We start from the raw sequence: 24,977 nt of genomic DNA, 5'->3' as shown, positions 1-24,977 counted from the left end.
CCTTGAGGCAAGGGGCAGGGGTAGGCTATAGCCGCAGGGTCCAACTGCAAGCTGTAATAACCTACAGGCATATTTTACCCGCTGTGTTTCTGTGTAAGAACACCTAATGCATTACCAGAAACTTCACTTACAAATAAAGTCTAAATGATTGTTAAAAAAAAAAACACCTGTTGTTGTTGAGTCAGTTCTGACTCGTAGCTACCTCATAGGATGGAGTAGAACTGTCTCATAGAGTTTCCACAGAGCACCTGGTAGATTTGAACTGCCAACCTTTTGGTTAGCAGCCATAGCACTTAAGCACTATGCCACCAAGATTAGGGAACCCTAAAGTGGGTGTGTTAGCCAAAACACTTTCAATTTAGTTATTGCCCTTCGATCTTCTGGGATAAGATAGAATGGATCAGATTCAAGGGTTTTCAAATATTTTATAGAGGTTGAGCCATGAGAGAAAAGCTAGGAATCCAGACTTCTCAATAGTCACAAAGCTCCCAAAAGCCCCTTAATTGTTTCTTCATGTTAGGAAAAGAAAATTCTGCAATAGCTTTTTTCTCTTGGGGTCAATAGAAATGTGTCTGCAGAGATGAGATGACCTAAGTATTTGACAGAAGGCTCAGCTAGTTACAATTTTTCTCTTAAAACTTTATGTCCTCCAGCAGCTGTTTTAATAAAGTTATGTTGAACTCAAGGCAGGCCTGTCAAAAGGTGGAACACACCAGTAAGTCATCAAAATATTGTAACAAGGTAGATTCATTTGGAAATTGCAAAGGTTGCAAATCTGCATGCAAAATCTGAGAAAAATAGAGGATTCATTAAATCCCTGAGGCATAACAGACCAAGTAATTCTGTTGGTTGTCCCAAGTGAAAGCAAACAGGGTCCACAGAAATACTGAAAAAGTCACTACAGAGGTCTACAGCAGTGAAATATGTGACATCAGGGAGAATATTGGAAAGTAGTAAATGTGGGTTAGGAATGACAATGCAGTTAATTGCACGTAGGTCCTGAACAAATATTCAGCTGCAATTGTTTGGCTTCTTACCTGGAAAGACAGACATGTTGTAAGGACTGGTGCAGGGAACGACTAACCCTTCAGAAAGAAAATCCTGAGTAACGGGAGTTAGTCCCACCTTTGCTTCTTGTTTAAGTGGATATTGGGGAATCTTAGGCAAGGTATTAGATGTGTCTATTTGGATTTTAATAGATTCAGTGGACAGAACTTGGCCAACGTCTGTAGAAGTTGCAACCCACAGGCTCTCAGGAATCTGAGAAATAATACCAGGGAGGAAGAGAACCTGAGCAAGCAGAATTCAAAAGGGGCATAGTAATGGCTCGCATGTGGCAAAGGGCCTCTTCCTTTTGAATGTTACCCATCCCTAGGTTGTGACTCTCAGGCAAGGTTAATATTTCCCCCTTTTCATTCAATTGTAAGTGGCAATTCTATTTAAATAAAATATCTCTTCCTATTAAATTAACAGGGGCATTAAAGTGGTATTGGGGCTAAGCAAAAAGGGGTGCAGATCCTCAATGAGGCCAAGAGATGTTTTCACAGGCTGATAATGAACTAATGACAGTTCTTTATTAGTTACCCCCACTATGTTTAAGTTTTTGTACTCTGGGGCAAAGGCTTTTGTAAACGTATGGTGTTAATGGCAGATAGGGAAGTCCTATTCAATTAAAAATTGGCAGGGTTCTACATTGATGTACATAGTTGTTTCTCCTTGGGGGTTTATGGCTACCACAGAAAAGGTCCCTGCATTGCCCCCAGGCCCTTTTCATTCTGAATCAAAGGGTGGAAGGGTGGAGATCTTCTGTTTCTTCTTCTATTTAAAGCATTCATCTTTCCAACAGCCAGGTTTCTTACAATAGGGGCAGAGACCAGTTTTAGGTCCATTCGAAGGTTTAAATTTTCTTTTCTGGGCAGGCCCTTGCAGCTGCTGTAATTGAAGGGCCATTAATTTGTTAGCCTTAGCAGTCTGTTTTGTTTCTAAGGTTTGGAAGAGCTTATGAGCTAAATTAGTCAATTCCCCAGTGGGAGCAGCCTTCCAGTCTAAATGATGCCTTTTAACTAAGGCTGAAATTTCAGTTTTGAGGCCAGATAGAAATACTGCATTAAAGGCTCCCTTAGTTCCTTTGTCTAGATGATCTAACCCAGAATGTTCCAAAAATTTCTGGAATAAATGGGCTTGATAATCATATACATTTTGTCTTAATTTTGTATGCAAGAATGAATTTTTGTCCAACCAGTTATCAGGGGAAAGGCCTTAGGGATCACTTCAAGTAACTTTGTGCCCCGAACTTGAGCTTCTGTGAGAAGGGTTTCAGCTGTTTTGCCTGTGTCCAAGGCTAAACTATCTTGGTTTTTTTTTTTTTTTTCCATACAGCATATATTAACCACAATTTGGCTTCCCCAGGGCCAACTAACATACAGACTAATTGATTTAAATCAGACAACCCAGGCTGATAAGCTTCAATAAGGACTTTTAACTTCTTTAGCAAATTTGTGTAAATTTGAAAAGTCTTTAACAACGATATGTAATTCTGTGTGAGTCCAGGGCACAAAATAATTAATGTTCTTGAGATTTTCTCTGGTACCCAATCCTGATTCTGCAGGATGAATCTTAAAAGGCATTGCAGGAATGGACTTTGAACTCTTTGGCTTTGAATCTTTAGCAGATTCTCTAGGGAAGAAAGAAAGTTCAGGCAAAGTGTTTTCAGAAGGATAAGAAGGTGGAGGAGGATCAAAAGGAGCATCCGCTAGCAGAGGTGCAGAGGGAGCTGCAGTGGATGGTGTCAGTATAGCACAGACCTGACTTTGTAATCCTTATTCTGCTTATTCATTTCAGAAATTGTATTCTGCAATTCTTTTTTTCTGTTTGGTCAATTTGGAAACTATGTCCTGCAGAGAGGTTATTTGCCAGTTTTGATGTCTTTCAGAGGCCTCAAAATACCAATTAAAATAAGGATACCATTGTAAGTCTGATTTACTGTGCAGAAATATTAATTTAGAAAGATCAAAGATTCCCCAAAATGGCTACTGATCTTCGGAGCTTCCCTTGGTAAGGTCATGCCAAGTAGACAGAAACAAACATGTGAAGTATCAAAATGCTTGTTCATGTAATGTGTGAGAATCCCTGAAGGAGGCTCAGTATTGCTCTTATATTTGTTATTTCCCATGTTACCAAAGGCAGTGAAAAGTTAGCTCCAGAAGCTTTTAAACAAAAGGTCAGAGCTTTCAGTGTCTCAGAACCAGATAAGGTTTTGAGATCCTTAAGCAACAACTGTATGGAACCCCAAAGCCAAAGGAACTTATGTTCTGTTCATAGAAGAAGAAAGTAAAGAGAAAGGCAAATCCAACAATAAAACTAAAGGAGCTTCTGCACAAAGAATGTGGAGGTTCAGACCTGAGAGTTGTTGCAACTCCTGAATCCGCCATGAAAACAGAAGGGCCCAAAATGGTCCAGCCTGGTACTATTGGCCTGAGTCCTCAGTGCCTCAGAGCCTGCAGTGGTCAGCTCACCTTTGGATTTCTTTGTGGTTGCCAAGAAATATATCAAAGCCCAAGTCTTATACTCTGTTGGGAGTAAAAGCAAAGAGTTTTATTGGGAGAAGACTTGCAAATCAGGACACATCACAGCACCTATGCAGGGTCCAATAGTGTTCCAAATTGCAGGGAGAGTAGTGAAGTTTTTATAAGGTGGAGTAAACAAAGGACTACATGCTCACAAGCTGAAGGGGGTACATGGCAAAAAGTTACAAGGAGGTCATTAAGTTACAGGTCTTCTTTTTTTTGTTGTTGTTAACTTTTATTGAGCTTCAAGTGAACGTTTACAAATCAAGTCAGACTGTCACATATAAGTTTATGTACACCTTACTCTGTACTCCCACTTGCTCTCCCCCTAATGAGTCAGCCCTTCCAGTCTCTCCTTTCGTGGCAATTTTGCCAGCTTCCAACTCTCTCTACCCTCCCATCCCCCCTCCAGACAGGAGATGCCAACACAGTCTCAAGTGTCCACCTGATATAAATAGCTCACTCTTCATCAGCATCTCTCTCCTACCCACTGTCCAGTCCCTTCCAAGTCTGATGAGTTGTCTTTGGGAATGGTTCCTGTCCTGGGCCAACAGAAGGTTTGGGGACCATGACCGCCGGGATTCCTCTAGTCTCACTTAGACCATTAACTATGGTCTTTTTGTGAGAATTTGGGGTCTGCATCCCACTGATCTCCTGCTCCCTCAGGGGTTCTCTGTTGTGCTCCCTGTCAGGGTAGTCATCGATTGTGGCCGGGCACCAACTAGTTCTTCAGGTCTCAGGATGATGTAGGTCTCTGGTTCATGTGGCCCTTTCTGTCTCTTGGGCTCTTAGTTGTCGTGTGACCTTGGAGTTCTTCATTCTCCTTTGATCCAGGTGGGTTGAGACCAATTGATGCATCTCAGATGGCCGCTTGTTAGCATTTAAGACTCCAGATGCCACATTTCAAAGTGGGATGCAGAATGTTTTCATAATGGAATTATTTTGCCAATTGACTTAGAAGTCCCCTTAAACCATGGTCCCCAAACCCCCGCCCCTGCTCCGCTGACCTTTGAAGCCTTCAGTTTATCCCAGAAACTTCTTTGCTTTTGATCCAGTCCAGTTGAGCTGACCTTCCATGTATTGAGTATTGTCCTTCCCTTCACCTAAAGCAGTTCTTATCTACTAATTAATCAGTAAAAAACCCTCTCCCACCCTCCCTCCCTCCCCTCCTCATAACCACAAAAGTATGTGTTCTTCTCGGTTTATATTATTTCTCAAGATCTTATAATAGTGGTCTTATACAATATTTGTCCTTTTGCCTCTGACTAATTTCGCTCAGCATAATGCCTTCCAGGTTCCTCCATGTTATGAAATGTTTCACAGATTTGTCACTGTTCTTTATCGATGCATAGTATTCCATTGTGTGCATATACCACAATTTATTTAACCATTCATCCGTTGATGGACACCTTGGTTGTTTCCAGCTTTTTGCTATTGTAAACAGAGCTGCAATAAACATGGGTGTGCATATATCTGTTTGTGTGAAGGCTCTTATTTCTCTAGGGTATATTCCGAGGAGTGGGATTTCTGGGTTGTATGGTAGTTCTATTTCTAACTGTTTAAGATAACACCAGATAGATTTCCAAAGTGGTTGTACCATTTTACATTCCCACCAGCAGTGTATAAGAGTTCCAATCTGTTCGCAGCCTCTCCAACATTTATTATTTTGTGTGTTTTGGATTAATGCCAGCCTTGTTGGTGTGAGATGGAATCTCATCGTAGTTTTAATTTGCATTTCTCTAATGGCTAATGATCGAGAGCATTTTCTCATGTATCTGTTAGCTGCCTGAATATCTTCTTTAGTGAAATGTGTGTTCATATCCTTTGCCCACTTCTTGATTGGGTTGTTTGTCTTTTAAGTTACATGTCTTCTTAACATCAATTCTATTTCCTAATCTCCTGGAACATGTTGACCAAGGCATCCTTGGATCAAGCTGTATAGCCATTCTCGGCAAACATCTTTTAACAAACAATTCCTTGTACAAGCTAATGATTTGACCCTTACTCTTTTTGTGTTGCAAGCAGTTAACTTTTGCAAGAAGTTGAATTGTCTTTTCAGGATAGCATGAGCAGAGGCTTGAGGCCAGTCTGCTGTTTAATTCAAAATGGAGTTTAATTTAGACCTAGGTCAGCCAGCTTAGTTATGCCAAGCATCTCGGTTTTGGGGTTCACATGCATAAGAAAACCTTTCGCACTAATTTTGTTAAACATGATGATCAAAGTTTTCCTTTGTGGTTAATAAAAAAGAAAGGTATGTATTGCTAATAACTAACTGTTCAGGCAGCTGGCACATTGTAATATGTATTTTAAGTATTACTTAAGAATATTCCCTCTTTCTATAGAAAGTAAGAAAGACTGAGTTAAGAAGATAGGATCTTAAGGACATGTGAGTTGTAGGTAAGCAAGTGAGCTGAATAAGGGTGGGCAGGAAAGGATGGGGGTACCAGGAGGCCCTAGATATTCATGAGGTTGTAAACCACCCTATGGTTCTTGACTTGCTTGATGTCCTTCTGTTCTCTTCCTGAGACAAGCAGATAAAAGGCCAGAGGGATTTCGTTAGGTAGAGAACATAAACTTCTGTAAGCCAAATTTTCAACAGAATTGGTTGTAACATTGGTTCTCTCCTTGCACCAGTTGCCATCTACACTGACTCAACTGTGTCAGAGTAGAACTGTGCTCCTCAGGGTTTTCAATGACTGTGATCTTTTGAAAGTAGATCACCAGATCTTTCCTTGGAGGTGCCTCTGCATGGACTCGAACCTCCATCCTTTCCATTAGTAGCTCTTTGCTCCACCTAGGAACTCCAGTTCCTTATTAACTAGAGTTAACTAAAAATCTTTGATATGTGTTAATTAAAAAAAAAAAAAGTTTATATTCCCCTTCCAATAAGACAAGAACTTTAACAGACTGTCATTTTCCCTAATCTCCCATTACCCCAACCTCAGTCCTGTGGATGTTATCTAGACTTTTAAGTTTGGGTTATTATGTGTATGTGTCTTAGTGACCTAGTGCTATCATAACAAAAACAAACAAAAACTCACAAGTGGGTGTCTTTAAAGAACAGGAATTTATTTTCTCACAGTTCTGAAGGTTAGGAGTCCAAATTCAGGGTCTTGACCACGTCAATTCCTTTCGTGGGTCTCTCTCCTAGTTTCTGGTGTCTGCCACAATCCTTAGTGTTTCTTTGCTTGTAGATGGGGCCTTATATGGTGACTGCCTTCCCCCTGTGAGTGTCTCTCTGCCTCTATTCTGCCTTTTTTATAAGACATCACCCAGAAGAAATTGGTTTAGAACCCACTCTATTCTGGTATGATTTCATAAACATAAGAAAAGAAAACCGTCGTTTCAAAATTGGGTTACATTCACTGATACAGGGGCTAGAACTTCCATATCTTTTGGGGGGACACAGTTTAATCCATAACAGTATACGTTCTCTTTTACTTTGACATTAACATCTTAGAAATGACCACAAACTGACCAACGTACTGATCAGTTTTACTTCATGTGGCTGTTGCAAGATTTCCTAGATTTTGTTTCTTGATTAAGTATCTCACCCAAAACTGTTCTCAAGGCGGGCTGTTGTGTGGCAAGGCTTCAAAAGCACTGTATGCCTGAGAATTTTTTTTTTTAATTGTGGTGAAAATACACATAGCCAAACGTATGTCCTCTTGTCATTTTCTACATGTACAATTCAGTGACATTGATTACATTCTTCAAGCTGTGCACATTTTCGTTATCCTTTGCAAAATCAAATCACCACTCTTAACATAAACTCAATGCCCCTTAAGCAAAATTTTTCCCTTTCCCCTTTCCTGCCATCCCTGGTAAAAAAAAAAAAAAAAAAAAAAAGTAGCCACGAATAACCTTTGATTTCTATATATTTGCTTATATGATTCTATAAATCATACAGTATTTGTCCTTTTGTGGCTTATTTCACTCAGTATGTTTTCAAGGTTCATTCATGTGGCACAGATCAGGACTCCATTTCTCTTTGTTGTTGTCGTTGTTAGATGCTGTTGAGTCGGCTCTGACTCATAGCGACCCTACGTACAACAGAACGAAACACTGTCCAGTCCTGCGCCATCCTCACAATCGTTATGCTTAAGCCCATTGTTGCAGCCACTGTGTCAATCCATCTCATTAAGGGTCTTCCTCTTTTTCGCTGACCCTCTACTTTACCAAGCATGATGTCCTTCTCCAGGGACTGATCCCTCCTTACAACCTGTCCAAAGTATGTGAGACGTAGTCTCGCCATCTTTGTTTTCATTTCTCTTTATGGCTGTGTAATATTCCATTGTACAAATATCCCACAGTTTGTTTATCCATTTTTTTGTTGATGAATGTTTTGGTTGTTTCCACCTTTTGGCTATTGTGCAAAGTGCTGCAATGGGCACTGGTGTACAGGTTTCTGTGTTCCTGTATTTACTTCTTCCGGGTATATACCTAGGGTTGAGATTGCTGGGTCACATGGTAGTTCTATGTTCATCTTTTGGAGGAACTGCCAAACTGTTCTCCATGGTGGTATCAAATTACAGATTCCATCAGAATATATTCTAATATTTTAGAGCTGAACAGTCCAAGATTTTAAAATTAGCTTCATGAACATTCTAAAAGAGATAAGAAAACCAAGCAGAATTTAAAATAGTGTACGCAATAAACAAAATAGATGAGCTAAATAATAGATTGGGTTTCCCATTCTAAAGAAAATACTCAGAGATCTGTATGATAACGGTAGAAGTGCTAACACCTGGCTACCAGGATGTCTGTGTAGTTTAGTGCCCATAACAGGGCACTGTGAGATACTCAATGAGGCCACTACATATGAAATGACATGTTGGGGCTTCCTTAAAGGACAGAAAAACACCATAAGAAGGCTTAAATGAAACAATATCGGCCAAGTGTTGACCATTGTTAGAGCTGATACACAGGAATTCAGTATACTATTCTCTCTACTTGTGTGCCTTTGAAATGTTTCTTAAGAAGTTGTTAAAGTCTAGCATAGACTTTTAACATAGACTCTTTTAGAGCAGTTTTAAGTTAACAGGAAAATTTTGCAGAATGTACAGGGTTCCCTTACCCCTTCTTCCCCGTGTACACATTTGCTTCTATTATTAACATCTTACATTTGTGTAGGACATTTGTCACAATTAGTGAGCCAATGCTGGTATGTTATTATTAACTAAAGTCCATAGTTTACATGGGGGCTCACTCTTTGCATTGTACAGTCCTATGGGTTTGGACAAACGCATAACATCATGTGTCCAGCATCACAGTATCATGCAGAATAATTTCACTGCATTAAAAATACCCTGTGCTCCACCTACTCATCCCTCCCTCTTTCTCTCTGAACTTCTGGCAACCACTGATCTTTTCACTGTCTCTAGTTTTGCCATTTCCAGAACATCAGAGTTGGAATCATACAGGATTAGCACAGACTCTTTAAAATACTATTTCTATGGTACTCTATTCACAAGGTTTTCACTGGCTAATGCTTTTCAGAAGTAGACTGCTGGGTCCTTCTTCCTAGTCTGTCTTAGTCTGGAAGCTCAGCTGAAACCTGTCCTCCATGGGTGACCCTGCTGAGATCTGAATACCAGTGGCATAGCTTCCAGCATCACAGCAATACGCAAGCCCCCGCAGTACGACAAACTGACAGACACGTGGGGTCTTTTTTTTTGGTATAATGACACAGAGTCATTATACCAAAAAGAATTAGTCGATGTTCAACCATTTCAAGAGGTAGCATATGATCAGAAACTGATGGCACTGAAGGAAGAAGTCCAAGCTGCTCTGAAGGCATTGGTGAAAAACAAGGCTCCAGGAACTGACGGAATATCAATTGAGGTGTTTCAACAAACAGATGTAGCACTGGAGGTGCTCGCTCGTCTATGCCAAGAAATATGGAAGACACCTTCCTGGACTACTGACTGGAAGAGATCCATATTTATGCCTATTCCCAAGAAAGATGATCCAACGGAATATGGAAATTATAGAATATCACACACAACTAAAATTTTGCTGGAGATCATTCAAAAATGGCTGCAGCAGTATATTGACAGGGAACTGCCAGAAATCCGGGCCGGTTTCAGAAGAGGACATGGAACCAGGGATATCATTGCTGATGTCAGATGGATCCTGGCTGAAAGCAGAGAACACCAGAAGGATGTTTACCTGTGTTTTGTTGACTATGCAAAGGTATTCGACTGTGTGGATCATAACAAATTATGGATAACACTGCAAAGAATGGGAATTCCAGAATACTTAATTGTGCTCATGAAGAACCTGTACATAGACCAAGAGGCAGTTTAGACAGAACAAGGGGAAACTGATTGGTTTAAAGTCAGCAAAGGTGTGCGTCAGGGTTGTATCCTTTCACCATACCTATTCAATCTGTATGCTGAGCAAATAATCTGAGAAGCTGGACTATACAAAGAACCGGGCATCAGGATTGGAGGAAGACTCATTAACAACCTGCATTATGCAGATGACACAACCTGGCTTGCTGAAAGTGAAATGGACTTGAAGAACTTGCTAAGAACTTGAAGAATCACTGCCTTCAGTACGGATTGCACCTCAACATAAAACAAAAATCCTCACAACTGGACCAATGAGCAACATCATGATAAAAGGAGAAAAGATTGAAGTTGTCAAGGACTTTGTTTTACTTGGATCCACAATCAACAGCCATGGGAGCAGCAGTCAAGAAATCAAAAGACGCATTGCATTGGGTAAATCTGCTGCAAAGGACCTCTTTAAAGTATTGAAAAGCAAAGATGTCATCTTGAAGACTAAGGTGTGCCTGACCCAAGCCATGGTATTTTCAATCACATCATATGCATGTGAAAGCTGGACAATGAATAAGGAAGAGCGAAGAAGAATTTACGCCTTTGAATTGTGGTGTTGGCAAAGAATATTGAATATGCCATGGACTGCCAAAAGAATGAACAAATCTGTCTTGGAAGAAGTACAACCAGCATGCTCATTAGAAGCGAGGATGGCCAGACTGCGTCTTGCACACTTTGGACACGTCAGGAGGGATCAGTCCCTGGAGAAGGACATCGTGCTTGGCACAGTACAGGGTCAGTGGAAAAGAAGGAGACCCTCAACGAGGTGGACTGACCTAGTGGTTGCAGTAATGAGCTTCAGCATAACAATTGTAAGGATGGCGCAGGACCGGCAGTGTTTTGCTCTGCTGTGCATAGGGTTGCTATGACTCGATGGCACCTAACAACAACAACATTGGTACTCTAGGAGCCCTGGTGGCACAGTTAAGAGCTCAGCTACTAACCAAGATGTCAGTGGTTCAAATCCACCAGCTGCTCCTTGGAAACTGTATGGGGCAGTTCTTCTCTGTCCTATAGGGTTGCTATGAGTCAGAACCAACTAGATGGCACCTAACAGCAATGACGATGGTACTGTAAGTGCTCATGGGATTTTTTCACAAAAGCAAATAGTGCACACAGAAGAAAAGTTTAATGCTACAAAATGAAAGTTTTCCAAGTTAAAAAAAAGAGGGAAATGTCAGGAAGGTTTTTTGAAACCATTTACCTCTTCAGAGAGTCGGTTAAAATGCATTTCATCGACATAAAGACTTTCTACATCAGTCGAGTCATGCGGTTGCTCAGCATGCTTGGTTTTTCTTCCCAACGTGCATTGCTCTCTGACATGAATTCCTTGTCATCCTCTGAAAATGCAGACACTGTGAGGTCAGAGACCGGGATCTGCCTACAGCCATCTGGTCACTTGGCACACGCGGCATGCTGCCAACAGTTTGTGTGCTCCAGGAATGAAAACTTCTCAGGCAGGCCTCCCTCCCACTAGAAGGGCAATGATAGAAAAAAAAAAAAAAAGACAACTAAATTTTGATGAGGTTGTGGAGAAACTGGAACCCTCATCCACTGCCGGTAGGAATGTAAAAAGCTTCAAAAGCCCCGAATGCCGGAGAGTTCTTCACACATCATTTCATGTGCAGTGGCCTCAGCGAGTATCTCACAGACGCCTGGTGCGGGCACTAGAAAAGATACCCGTTAGCCAGGTATTAGCACCTGTGCCGTTGTCATCCACATCTGTGAGCACTTCCTTTAATCTTGTTTTCCATCCCTTCCTTTTTCGACCTGGTCTTCACATTGTAAACCCATTCTACTATTTAGCCCATCTACTGTGTTCATTATTTTAAATTCTGCTCGGTTCTCTTTTCTTATCCCTTTTGGAATGTTCATAAAGCTAATTTTAAATTCCTGAGCTGTCTGTTCTAAAAATATTAGAATATATTCTGATGGCATCTATAATTCAATATCGCTTTTATTTTCAAATGTCCTATTTCCCCTTCTGAGGTCATTTCCCCCTGGGGTGTTGGCTACTTGATCAGTTGGCTGTATATGGGGAAAGTGGACCCCAGCCGCCCAGGGCCCCAGGGAGCCGAGGGGGGTAGGGGGAGGCAAGTGAGCCTAGGGTGGGGAGCCCAGGAACAAGCAATCCCCATAGCCCCTCACCCACAGGCCCCAAGCTTGCAACCTTTGTAGCTTTTGGAGGAGACAGGCTTCAGAGAGTCACTCGCCAGCCCTGGGGGTCAAGGGCAAGTGGGGTGGGGCAGCAACTGCCAGGGGCTGATCAATTCCCACAAGCTCTTGGGGCCTCCCCAGAACAGGGCTTTTGTTCCTGAGAATGCCTGTTAACCAGCTGCTGTGGAGCCAACCCCAACTCATGGCAACCCCATATATGTCAGAGTAGAGCTGTGCTCCATAGAGTTTTTAATGGCCATTTTTTTTGGCAGTGGATAGCCAGGCCTTTTTCCCAAGATGCCTCTGGGTGCACAGAACCTCCAACCTGAGGCGAGTAAACAGTTAACAACAGCCCGACTCCAATGTATGCATATTTGTGTGTAATTTTGATATAAGGGGAATAGCACATGATTTACAAGTAATAATAAAGTATGCAATACTCCACTGTAACACCCCTGTAGCCAACTGGCTCTCACAGGTGCTTCTACTGATCTTCTGACCTCTCGTATCTGGGGCTGCGACTGCTGAGTGTGTAGGTCTGACCAAAGCTTTGCACAGTATTTTCACTTTTGAGTAAGGCAAAGGTGGACCAATAAAGGTCTGTTGGAATTCCCTCGTTCAGTGACTGAGCGACTTCTTTGCCGAAGCAGGTAATAGTTTTCAAATACTGGAAGAATATTTCTCAATGTTTTGTGCCATTCACAATGTAGTAGCTTCATTTTCTGCTTCATCTGCACTGTCGTTTTCTCTTTCACTTTCTTAGGTCTAGAGACAGTCGCAACGATGAACCAAGCCCTGACTGTGGCATTGGCGGGTGTCTGTTGTGTGAGGCCTGTGACCTGGGCGTATGAGGCGAGAGCTGGTCACACCCTTCTGCAGTATTTGCATAACCCCCAAATAACCTCGAGAGCACAGACTGTAGAGAAACGCAGTAAAATAATCAGGAAATGACGCATTTTCAGTATTTGTTTTTGATAGAACGTATTTAATTGTAAACTTACATAAACTAATTTTTAAGTAATGGCTGTTTAACAACTGGCTTGCCAAACTTTTGCCTCTCCAACCTTCGGGCTCCAGGCCAGGCCCACTTCCAGCTCAGGGCCTCTGCTCCGGCTTTTCCTTCTGCCTGGGAAATCACTTTCTCATCTGGCACCAACCTCACCACCTCAGAGGTAGACCCGCCATTATTTAAAATGTTAACTCCGCAGCTGGCCGCACCCCGTTTGTCTCACTGGCTGTTCTTTCCTGTTTTCCCAGAGCACCCCCACCACAACCCTTACTGTTTGTGGTGGTCAGTTTTTATGTCTTTGCCTCAGAGAACGTGTGCCCCTAACGCAGTGATCTTTGCTGCTCTCAGGGTCTATTCCCAGCCCCCAGAGCAGAGCCTGACCACAGGGCACTCACTGTGTGCATCTGTCAGATAAAGTTTAAGAACCCCCAACTTAGAGCCAGGTTTGGTGGGATTCACTATGTAATATTAAAAATCCTTTCTTTTCACTTGATGAAACCCAGAGGTCTCAACTCACCAGAGGAGCCCAGTCCTATTCACACACACACCACTGAGCAACAACTTGGGGGTATGTGCTGGCCCGTGAACGTCTGCAAAGCAGACCTTCATCTCTACCACGCTTTCTTCTGGAGCTCCACTAGTCTGTCTTTTTTTGGAGACAGTATTTTCTTCTTAATGTTCCTTTCATTGAGAGAGAACAGGCTTAAAATAGATGCAAAAGAGAGAAGCAAACTGTGTGCCTAGAATGGTACTGCTTTGTATTTATGTGGGGCTTCTGGCTTTTCAATGCATTTCCCTGAGTTTTCTATTTAATTGTAGAAACAGTAGAGAAATAGATAAATGGAAAAAAAAAAGGAAAACTAAAAGCATCCCAACCCCACTATCCACAGACCACCCATCAGACTCTGGCCCTTCCCGACTGTTCTGGGTGTGGTTGCACTTACATAAAGCCTACACGTTTCTTTACAATCATGAAATACAAATACTGCTTTGTAGCCAATTTTCCACAAAGTTATTACGACTGTCCTCCTAAAGCATGAAGAGAGTTCTGCATCCTACCTGACATAGCCCATCACGTGTAGCTGGGGGTCCAGGTTCTTCTCCAGTGTTCTCATGCCCCCATAACCTGAACCTTCACATAACCCCGACAGCTTATCTGGGCTTGTACCATCTCCCCTTTTATAGATGGGGACACACACAGGGCAGCTATATTATTTTCCTCTTACTATCATCCCATCCCGTTCTATCCCATCCCACGGCATTCCATAACCAACCATGTCATCCCATACCCTACCATACCACACCTTTCAACACCAGTTGCCGTTGGGTCAACCCTAATTCATGGTGACCCCATGTGTGTTAGAGGAGAACTGCGTTTCATAGTTTTCACCGGCTGATTTTTCAGCTCACAGGGCTTTCTTCTGAGGTGCCTCCCAAGTGGACTTGAACCTCCAAGTTTCAGTTAGCAGCCTAACGTGTTCACTGTTTGGACCACCGGGAACTCTGCTTACTACTGTACCCTGAAATAAGGGAATGGGGCCACTGTGCTCATCAGGAGGATGGTGAGAAGCAGAATTGGTGGTGGGGGAGTTGGGGAAACAGGGTGGAAAAGAAACGAAGAGACCGTCCAGTCAATGGCCAGTTAAGGAAACGTGCTGAGCGGCTGGGAGGATTCATCCCTGAGGACATGACCAGAGTGGCAAGGACCCCGCTGCTCCCTTGGGTGGCATTTACCCTAAGTCCACAAAGGCCCCAAAGCCACGTTTCCAAATCACGTTCACTGGGATTGATCTCCAAGCCTGTCCATGGAGCTAAGGAGAGAAATAGTTTGGAAAGAGAAAGAAAGTCTTAGCCAGACTGTGGTAGTGAAACAATGTGTTTTTATTGAGACGTCTCAGTCCTGTGTCTACATGTGACAGTGTCTCATGCTCGGTCCAGCTGGTCTCGTGTGGAGGAGGCTCATGCAGGTGACGTGGTGATATATACACAAATGTACATACAGAGACACGGAGCACTGCTTGTTCGTGACACGTTTCTTGGCTGATTTACATTCATATAAAATACCCAAATTCTAAAGCCAAATTAAGAGCGTGTAACCTAAAGTCTGGAAAGCAAATCCCTTGGGGGCTCACTCCCTTCAAGTTCCGTAAACTGTGCTTTTAGTCCCCATGAGCTGCCACCAGCCCTTACCCACCACTGCCCGCGGCACACGCGACCAGAGCCGTTGGGCTCTGTGCTGGTCCTTCGAGACAGTAGGCAGAGCAGTGCAGACAGCGCTGCCAGGGACAGGGCGGACCTGAGAAAACTAATACACCCTGAAAGCCACAACGGAGCCAACGGTTCCACCTCCGCCCACTCCCAGCACCTCACAGTGGTTTCCCTAGTTCCATGGCACAGCCCTGCCCGCGGGCCTAGGGCCCAGCACCCTTGTCCCCTCACACCTGGGGGAGACCTGTCACATGACACCTGTTAGGGGATAAGGACGCACACCAACACGGACATCCCGCCCTTTATACGGATTGGAACTGACACAAAGCAATCTTTTGAGGGATTCTCTAACCCCATAGAATTCAGAGATGGGAAAGTTGGCTAATTTTATTTCTCTTGCTGGATCAAAGTTATGATTGGCATACCTTAAATCTCTGTGTAAAACAGTTTTAGAAATGGGAAAAGATCCACCTGTGTCAAATTTTCCTTTTAAAAAAGAGAGGAGAGTGTGGTCCCCACCCCTGCCGCCCGTTACTTCCACTCTCAGAACTGTGAGCGCCATGGGCACAGATTTGTGGACACCCTCGCCTCCTCCAGAACACACCTGTTTGAAGTTAGATGGACAAACGCTGTCTTTACAGAGAAAGCAGCGATTCTATGGGAGACAAGTGATAAGTGAAACTGTCTGAATAAAATTCTAGAGAAATTAGTATCTTGTGAAGCATGGGATTGTACATTTAAAAATGGAATAATTATTTTTAATTACAAAAAAAAAATCTTTGAATGATAATTCAATGTTAAATTAAGACTTAGAATCTGAGCTGCAGTTCTTTGGCGTCACTGCCTGGGAATGAGCAGAACTTTCTGGCACTGAGGGACACTGGTGAAGGAGGGAGCAACAGCTGGCCCGGCCCACGCCTGGTCCCAGATGTCAGCCTCATTATAAGCACCGTTTCCACCTGACACCTCCTTACGACGCTGACATCCCCACCGGCCCGGGGCCCCAGCCAAAGCCACCCAGAAAGGTTCCTTGGGTCTGCTGCGGCCTAGGGACCTCAAAAGGGGACTGACTGGGTAGAGGACAGAGTTCCACGACTGACTAGAAATCAATACTTCACGTTTAGCTGGCAAAACAAAACAAAAATCTTCCTGCCCTCACTCGTTAAAATGTCCTCAGCATTTAAGATTTTTCTCAAAAACTCCAAGTTCTCAATCCTGTCAGCTTTTCCACTATGTCTCTAAAATCCCGATCAACGGCACGGGATGCAGAGTAACACCTCGGCACAGCAGTTCGTCTGTGGCATGTGTCCTGGTGTGGCTTTCCTGGTGGGCACAGAGGGGCTGACGCTTTTCTCTGACACAGATGAGCTATTCGAGCTGTACCATCCTAGAAGCACAGAGGCTGCAGGGCCAGGGACATGACTCCCAGATGGGGGGCGGCAAGGGACACAGTGCAGCTGTCCCACACCACACTTGCCTAGCTCACCCAGCTGCCCAGGTGTCTTGGAACCTCACCTGCTCCCCAACCAGTGCCCATGGCCCAGCCTGCCCTGACGGCGCTGTGGAAGGGAAGGTGGGCCCCACCGTCAGTGGTCCCTCAGACACACACTTGACAAGGCACCAGTCTACCTGGGTAGGGCCGGGGGGCAGGGCAAGCTCTTGCTAATGGTTACCCAACAGGAGAAGGTGCTCGACACCCTGGCTGACCAGGTTTCTGGGCATATAGAACATATTTCCACTGGACTCTATAGGTAAAATTCATGTATTTTTTAAAAACTAAGTCTATCTCCCAACCTGCATTAGAAAAAATATGATTTCACAGACAAGAGTAAAAATACGCCCCCCTACAAGGCCTCTTTCCCAGCCTGTGTGGGAGCCTGCTCTGCAGAAGGCCAAAGCACACAGCGCCTCTCACTCCACAGGTGGAGTGGGACCCAGCACCTTCTAACACATAAGGTGGAGGTGAGGTCACCCAGGCTGGCTCAGGGTCACCCTCAGAATGGAGGATGATGCTGGTTTGAGCAGAAGTTCGTTCCTCTGCATGGACCAAGTCCTGAAGTGCCCTGGCCGAGATCACCAGCCAGGGCAGTGTGTCAGGGTGAGGACATACCAGAATGCACCTGTGTGGATGTGTAGGGAGAGGCCTTGGCGAGTGAGGCTCGGGTGCGTCCTCTCAGAGCCAGGGCACCCGTTCCACACCTCCGCTCTGAGCTGTCTTGCCTGGGCACTGACCATAGTGGCTCTGCTCAGTGCTGGCTCTTCCCAGGATGATGTGAAGACAGCCCTACCCCTCGGGGTGACTGTACTGACAGGATGGCTTTGTGTTCGGATGTGGGGCCAGCCCATCTCTGCCAGGCACAACACCCAGGTCAGGCCAACCACAGAACCACAAATGTGGGCGCCAATGACAGCAGGCAGAGCTCTCCTCCATAGCTTCTCTCTAACCCTGAGCTGGAGCAACAAGGCAGCGCATCCATCTTGGAGCCCAAGCTGGGGTGTCAGTGTAGCCCTCTCCACCAGGCTGGGGACAGATCCTTCTGTGGGGTATCCTGTGCACTATGGGTGTAGAGCAGCACCCTGGCCTCCAGCTACCAGATGCCAGCAGCACCCCTTTCCATGTCATGACCATCAAACCTGTCTCCAGACAGTCCTGGCATCCACAGTGGTGAGGACCTCCAGACCACCCTCACCAGCAGTGAGCACCTCCAGGCCACCCTCACCAGCAGCGAGGACCTCCAGACCACTCTCACCAGCAGTGAGGACCTCCAGACCACTCTCACCAGCAATGAGCACCTCCAAACCACCCTCACCAGCAATGAGGGCCTCCAGACCACCTTGACCAGCGGTGAGCACCTCCAGACCACCCTCACCAGTGGTGAGGACCTCTAGACCACCCTCACCAGCTGTAAGGACCTCTAGACCACCCTCACCAGCTGTAAGGACCTCTAGACCACCCTCATCAGCAGTGAGCACCTCCAGATCACCGTCCCAGCAGTGAAGACCTCCAAACCACCCTTACCAGCAGTGAGCACCTCCAGACCACCCTCACCAGCTGTAAGGACCTCCAGATCACCCTCACCAGCAGGGAGCACCTCCAGATCACCCTCCCAGCAGTGAGGACCTCTAGACCACCCTCACTAGCAGTGAGGACCTCCAGACCACCCTCACCAGCTGTGAGGACCTCCGGACTACCCACACCACCAGTTAGCACCTCCAAACCACCCTCACCAGCGGTGGGCAACTCCAGACCACCCTCACCAGCACTGCACTGCTTGTGAGCCTTCAAGCCCGAACACTTTTTGTTTCTCAAACATTTCTTTGATAAAGCTGAAAAGAATAATTTAAAAATACCTTTTCAGTGGAGCGTCCCAAAAATAATCATCTACTTGACCTACCTTCCTTCCTGTAAAGATCTCTGGGCAGCCGTTCATACCCGTGAGGTTAAGGGGAAGAAATGGAGTAGCCGCTATGGACTCCTAGTCTTTTATAAAGATTTTTATCAAGTCAAATATTTTTTAAAAACCCAAATGCATGGCCAGCAGAGGGTCCCTGGATGTATTTTCATCTCTGATTACTTGAAAGTAAAGCAAGTAAATGTCTCCAGGATACAATCCTACGAGGAGCACAGAAGCTTCTAGAAGAGTTTGGAGGCTACAAGGGTCAGGGTCACAGCTCTGGCAGATGAGGTCCCTGTGTCAGGAGCCACATTGTGCTAGGCGTTCCCCGGGGGGAGGTCTGTAACGTCTGCCAAGTTGGCTAACCAGGGTGAGTGCCTACAGAGAGCAGGGGCTAACCCCATTTTCTTACCCTTCTCCACACGTAAATACTTGTTTGCAATTAAAATAATGTGGCAGAAATTGATCTGACATAATTACTTCTTATTTTATAAACCATGTTCCTAGCTTTGAATAAATTATTTATTCAATACTTTCACACAAAGTAATTACTATTTTTCTAAGCTTAAGGAAGCCCTACTCAGTAGAACTCAATCTCTAAACATAAACTAAGAATGAAAGCAGTTGCCGGGTAATTTAGAAAGGGGAAATACTGCCGTGCAGAGGCCAGGTGAGGGCGCTGGACCCCATGTGCCCCGCGCCGCACCCTGCGGGCTCAGGTGTGAGAGGCTGGACCCCGATGTCCCCCGCGCTGTGCTCCATGGGGTCAGGTGTGAGATGCCGGGTGAAGACGTCAACCCTGACCCCAGACCCCGATGCCCGATACGCTGCGTCCTGCAGGGTCAGGTGTGAGATGCCGGACCCCGACGCGGGACCCTGACGTGCCCCCGCCCCCGTGGGGTCAGGGTGTGAGTGAGAACTGGTCCTGCTCCGTGGGCTTCTCCACCCAGGCTCCTAGCCCTGCCTTGATGAAGGCTCTGAACAGACACTCCTTGGCCGCCTGGTACTCCTTGGCAACCAGCTTGGACTCGTGGTATATGTTGGGCTTTGTGATCTTGGAGCGTAGTAAGTTTGTGGGAACCTGTAAGGGAACAGAAAATAATTGCAGCTTTTTAAGCAGTAACAGTGCCAGATGAAAACAAAACTTGCTGAGACATTTCAACAATGGCGTTTCAGGCTGTGCTGGCTTCTGGGGGACAAGCCAGAAAGATCAAGCGGCCCATGAAGGGGTCATATCACATGAAACAGCAGGGAGCTCTTTCTCTGTAGCCTTAATTTATCACCCCCAAGCAGCAGTCTCCCTCGTTAAATGGGCAGCTGCAGACTCTACATTCTGAGAGGTGCTCAGAAAAACCCCCTACCATTGGTTTAAATTCCACTGTTAAGATTTTAATTATTTAAAAAACCAACAAGCGCACCATTGGTGCATGTATATTTTGTCACACTGGAGAACTCCGAGTCATCCCTGTGGCTGGCTGGCACGTTTTCATGCAGGTCTTGAGAAAGTCTCTGTCTTGCTGGACGGCATGCTGGACGGTGCCTTGGGCTGCCACCTTGTGCTGCCATGGGCCATAGGTGACGAAGGGGCACCGCTGGCCACTGCAGGGGACGATGGGTGACCATAGGCCAGCATGGGTTACCACGGGCCAGCATGGGTCACTACACACCCATGTGAGTCAGGCCCCTTGCTCCACCCACCCCTCCTGAATCACTGTCAACGCTGCCTTCACGGCGACTATGTGTTATGAACTTGACTAAACGGACCTGCTGCTGAAAAAGGTTAAAAACCTCCATGGAGGGTTTAACAGAAACCAATGAATATCTGTGTTGCTTTGCAGGAAGCGGGGCGGGGGGACTCATGGTATGAACGACTCCCAGCTCCTGAGCGGCCGAGAAGCTCCCACCAGTGAAGGTGACCCTGGTTCTGGGGCGGAGGGAGGGAGGGAAGTTGCCTGTGACACAGCTTTAGGACAGAAGCACCAGGGTTGGCTTCTATGCTCACAAGTCCCGAGAAGCAAGTTTTCAAGGGTCATTTTTGTTCTTTTCTTAGGCAGCTGCACGCGGTCACATGAGGTGAGGATGGTTTAGGGACAGCGGCGAGCACAGCAGATGCTGCTGGGCGGGGGCGGGCCGGGGGGGGCCCAGTACCTGTCCGTGGACGCGCATCCAGCGACAGTACAAGGCGTGCTTACACAGGCGGGACGCACGGCCCAGCTCGTCTTTCCCCGTCGTGGCGTTGATGACCTCGATGGCCGAGTCTCCCACCGTCCAGTTAACACTGAAGTTGGGCGCCTTCCCTGGCTGCCGTGCCTCTGCATTGCTGATGCCTGGACAGAGCAGACAGAGAGTGAGGGGGCACGAGGCTGAACACGGCGCCTCGCATGGAATGAATTGTGTCCCCCAAATACATGTTGGAATCCCAACCCCTGCACCTGTGGATGTGACTTTGTCTGGAAATGGGGTTTGGTTATATGAATGAGGTCACGTGTGCGTAGGGTGGGTTCTAAATCTACTCACTTCTGAGTTATAGAAAGAGCAGAATAGACTCAGAGATACACACGCAGGAAGACAGATGCCATGTGAGGATCGTCTACCCGCCAAGAAATGCCCGGGGCGACTGACAAGGAAGGGATCAACACGGCTGAGACCTGGACTTGGACTTTCAGCCTCCAGAACTGGGAGGCAAGAAATTCACGTCTTTCAAGGCCACCCACTGTGGTGCTCCTGTGGCATTACAGCAGCACTCAGAGACGAAGACAGTGTCCCGACGCCAGGCACCAGGTGCAGTCGGGGGGGGGGGCCATGTGTGGACTGAGGTGCGCCATGGCTGCTTCCGATGGGGTTGCCCACTTGAGGCTCCTATGCCACCTCCCCAGCCTCATGGTGGACAGTCTTGCAGGCTTGCTGGTGACAAGGTGAGGCGGGCAGGCGGGTCTGACAGAAACATAAGCGTGGAGACCTTACACTACAAGCCAGAAGCCTGGGTGGCCTGGGGACAAACAGGTGGGTGGCCACTGAGATCAACTTGGTGCCTACGAATGCCATCTGGGCCCGAGTGTGTGTGTCACCCCTGGACGAGAGTCCAGTGTTCTCTAGGGATTAAATGCTCTATAACCAGTGGCTCTGGCAATTTACTGTAATGTGACTACAGGTTATTACGTACTAAGTGGCCACGTTTAAGGAGAATAACGACTATGGTTATATACGGCAACACGGCAGATTATAAGGTACACACCTTCTATTCTCTCCAACCACAAAACTGACTAGTGATTAGTTCTGACACACAAGTTGTGCTTGTAACTGGGCCACCTATTGAGTCTTTTTCTGAACACCCACAGAGTGTACCTCAGCTGCCTAGCAGCTGGTGTTGGCACCATTGGTTTTATATGATCCTTCTAAACGACCAATGAAGAATCTGAAAATCAAGGGAATTAGATTCTAGCTCAATTAGATTCCAGTCAACAAACATTCAATGGTGAAAATTTAAGAAATACAACCACAAAAGAGAAACAAGAAACTATAGACCATTCTGGAGTCCCCCAGGTGGGGCAAATGGTTAATGTGCTAGGCTGCCAACCAAAAGACTGGAGGCTCGAGTCTACCCAGAAGTGCCTTGGAAGAAAGGTCTGGCAATCTGCTCCCAAAAAATCAGCCACTGAAAACCCTATGGAGCACAGGGTTTGGAATCAACTCGATGTCAGTTGGTTTTCTGCAGGTTAATCCACTTGTCCTTTCCCATCATGGGACTGACCTGTTAATATTTATAAATACACAAGCTCCCAAACCTTTGCCTCCCATGAGACCTCGCTTCTAGGCTCCAAACTCTATATTTCGACTATCTTCTCAAAATGTCCACCAGGATGTCCACAGGAATCCCAATCTCTCAATTTCAAGCAAAACCAAGCATTGGTTCTTGCCCCCCTTACCTACCCACCACCCCTCCTCCAATATCTCAGCCAATGGGACTTCCAAAGATCTAGTTGTTAGCTTAGAAACCTGGAGGTCATCCTTGATACCAAGAGCTCCTAGTAAAAGATACTGTACTCAAGAAAAGCTCTGAGGTCGATTCAAGATTTCTGCCTCTTTCACTACATTACAAAATCACTTTTCTATTCGAAGACACGAGCATTAGTTAACTTTACGCCAATGTTTTTACTGAAGCATAACATATATACAGAAGAGAATACAAATCCTAAGTGCACTGACCGCTTGGTGAGTTTCAGAAAGTGGACACAGCATCCAGGCAGGGAACGTGGATGCACGCATGCCGGCGCCCCTCCTGCCCTCTCACCACCGCCCCCCAGGTCTCCCCATGGGAACCACCATGCTGACCTCTATGACCTGTCTATAAACAGGGTCGTACAGGATATATTCTTTTATGTTTGGTATCTTTCATTCAAGATTATGTTTCTGAGCTTCATCCACACTGTGCAAAGAGCCGCAATCTGCTCCACCCTATTGCTGCACAGGGTTTGCCGTGTGAATGCACCATAGTAGGGTTATCTACTCCAGGTTTCTCCTAGCACCTGGCTATTCTGAAGAGCGCGTGTGTGAACATTTTTGAACATGTGTTTCAGTAAACGTATATACACATATTTCTGATGGATACATATCTAATGTGGGAGGGCTGGGTATGTGTTTGGTTTTACACATAAGCATTTAAAATATCATGCAAACTAGGTCAGGTTGGCTAAAAAAGTATTTCTATTGAATCGTGGAAAAATGTCATAGTAAACCATAAAACAACACATTACTTAAGCAATTAACAAACTCACACACCAGACAGTTAAAAAATCACTTAAAAAACAGGAGAATCAAACTAAAAGTACAAACCAATAGTTTTCTTCCTAGAAAGAAACACCCATTGGTCAGGATTGTCTGGTTGTATTCTAGCATCTAGCATAGTTTGATAAAAACACAGCTAGGAAGAAATTTCTGATAAACAAAAAGACTACCCCATACTCTAATGCTACATTATACAACTGTGTGTTGTTCAATCTCCATGACATATAAAAAATATTCTTCATATTATAAGAATTAATTTACAGGACCCCCCAGGAAGATAAAATACTTAGGAATGAGTCTAACTAGAGACGTAAAAGACCTATACAAAGGAAATTGTAAGAGACTTCTGCAAGAAACCAAAAGAGACCTACATAAGTGGAAAAACATACCTTGCTCATGCATAGGAAGACTTAACATTGTAAAAATGTCTATTCTGCCAAAAGCAATCTGTAGATACAATGCAATTCCTATTCAAATTCCAACGACATTTTTTAATGAGATGGAGAAACAAATCACCAACTTCATATGGAAGGCAAAGAGGCCCCGGATAAGTAAGGCATTACTGAAAAAGAAGAACAAAGTGGGAGGCCTCACTTTACCTGATTTTAGAACCTATTATACTGCCACAGTAGTCAAAACAGCGTGGTACTGGTACAACAACACATACATAGACCAATGGAACAGAATTGAGAATCCAGACATAAATCCATCCACCTATGGGCAGCTGATATTTGACAAAGGCCCAAAGTCAATTAAATGGGGAAAAGATGGTCTCTTTAACAAACGGTGCTGGCATATAACTGGATATCCATCTGCAAAAAAATGAAATAAGACCCATACCTCACACCATGCACAAAAACTAACTCAAAATGGATCAAAGACCTAAATATAAAACCTAAAATGATAAAGATCATGGAAGAATGGCATAAAGAGTATACAAAACATTACTAACAATGCACAAACACCAGAAGAGAAACCAGATAACTGGGAGCTCCTAAAAATCAAATACTTATGCTCATCCAAAGACTTCACTAAAAGAATAAAAAGACAACCTACAGACTAGAAAAAAATTTTTAGCTATGACAAATCTGATCAGCTTCTAATCTCTAAAATCTACAAGATACTGCCAAACCTCAACAACAAAAAGACAAATAATCCAATTAAAAAATGGGCAAAGGATATGAACAGGCACTTCACTAAAGAAGACATTCAGGTAGCTAACAGATACATGAGGAAATGCTCACGATCATTAGCCTTTAGAGAAACGCAAATCGAAACTACAACGATACACCATCTCACTGTAACAAGGCTGGCATTAACCCAAAAAACACAAAATAATAAACACTGGAGATGTTGTGCAGAGACTGGAACACTTATACACTGCTGGTGGGGGTGTAAAATGGTACAACCACTTTGGAGATCGATTTGGCGCTTCCTTAAAAAGCTAGAAATAAAACTACCATATGATCCAGGAATCCCACTCCTTGGAATATATCCTAGAGAAACAAGAGCC

At 45.0% G+C, this 24,977-nt stretch overlaps 1 protein-coding gene across 6 annotated transcripts in view; it reads right to left on the bottom strand.

Moving 5' to 3' along the window:
• Nucleotides 1–14,939: 14,939 nt before the first annotated feature.
• The window catches only part of ADARB1 (adenosine deaminase RNA specific B1), a 214,814-nt gene continuing 204,776 nt past the window's right edge, over nt 14,940–24,977 (bottom strand). For 5 of the 6 annotated variants that reach the window (XM_064279567.1, XM_064279566.1, XM_064279568.1 and 2 more), the window contains 2 exons: nt 20,872–21,006; nt 14,940–19,760 (listed from right to left, as the gene is read on the bottom strand). In XM_064279567.1, coding sequence (XP_064135637.1) covers nt 19,522–19,760; nt 20,872–21,006 — 374 coding nt within the window. In that variant the 3' untranslated portion in view covers nt 14,940–19,521. Of the gene's footprint in view, nt 19,761–20,827; nt 21,007–24,977 lie in introns of all 6 variants that reach the window. The other variant, XM_064279565.1, reaches the window with a different exon arrangement.

This window comes from Loxodonta africana, chromosome 2, assembly GCF_030014295.1.
Source record: "Loxodonta africana isolate mLoxAfr1 chromosome 2, mLoxAfr1.hap2, whole genome shotgun sequence".
NCBI lineage: Eukaryota > Metazoa > Chordata > Mammalia > Proboscidea > Elephantidae > Loxodonta > Loxodonta africana.
Note: the sequence above shows the minus strand (reverse complement) of the source record. Positions and strands in the feature narration are given on the sequence as shown.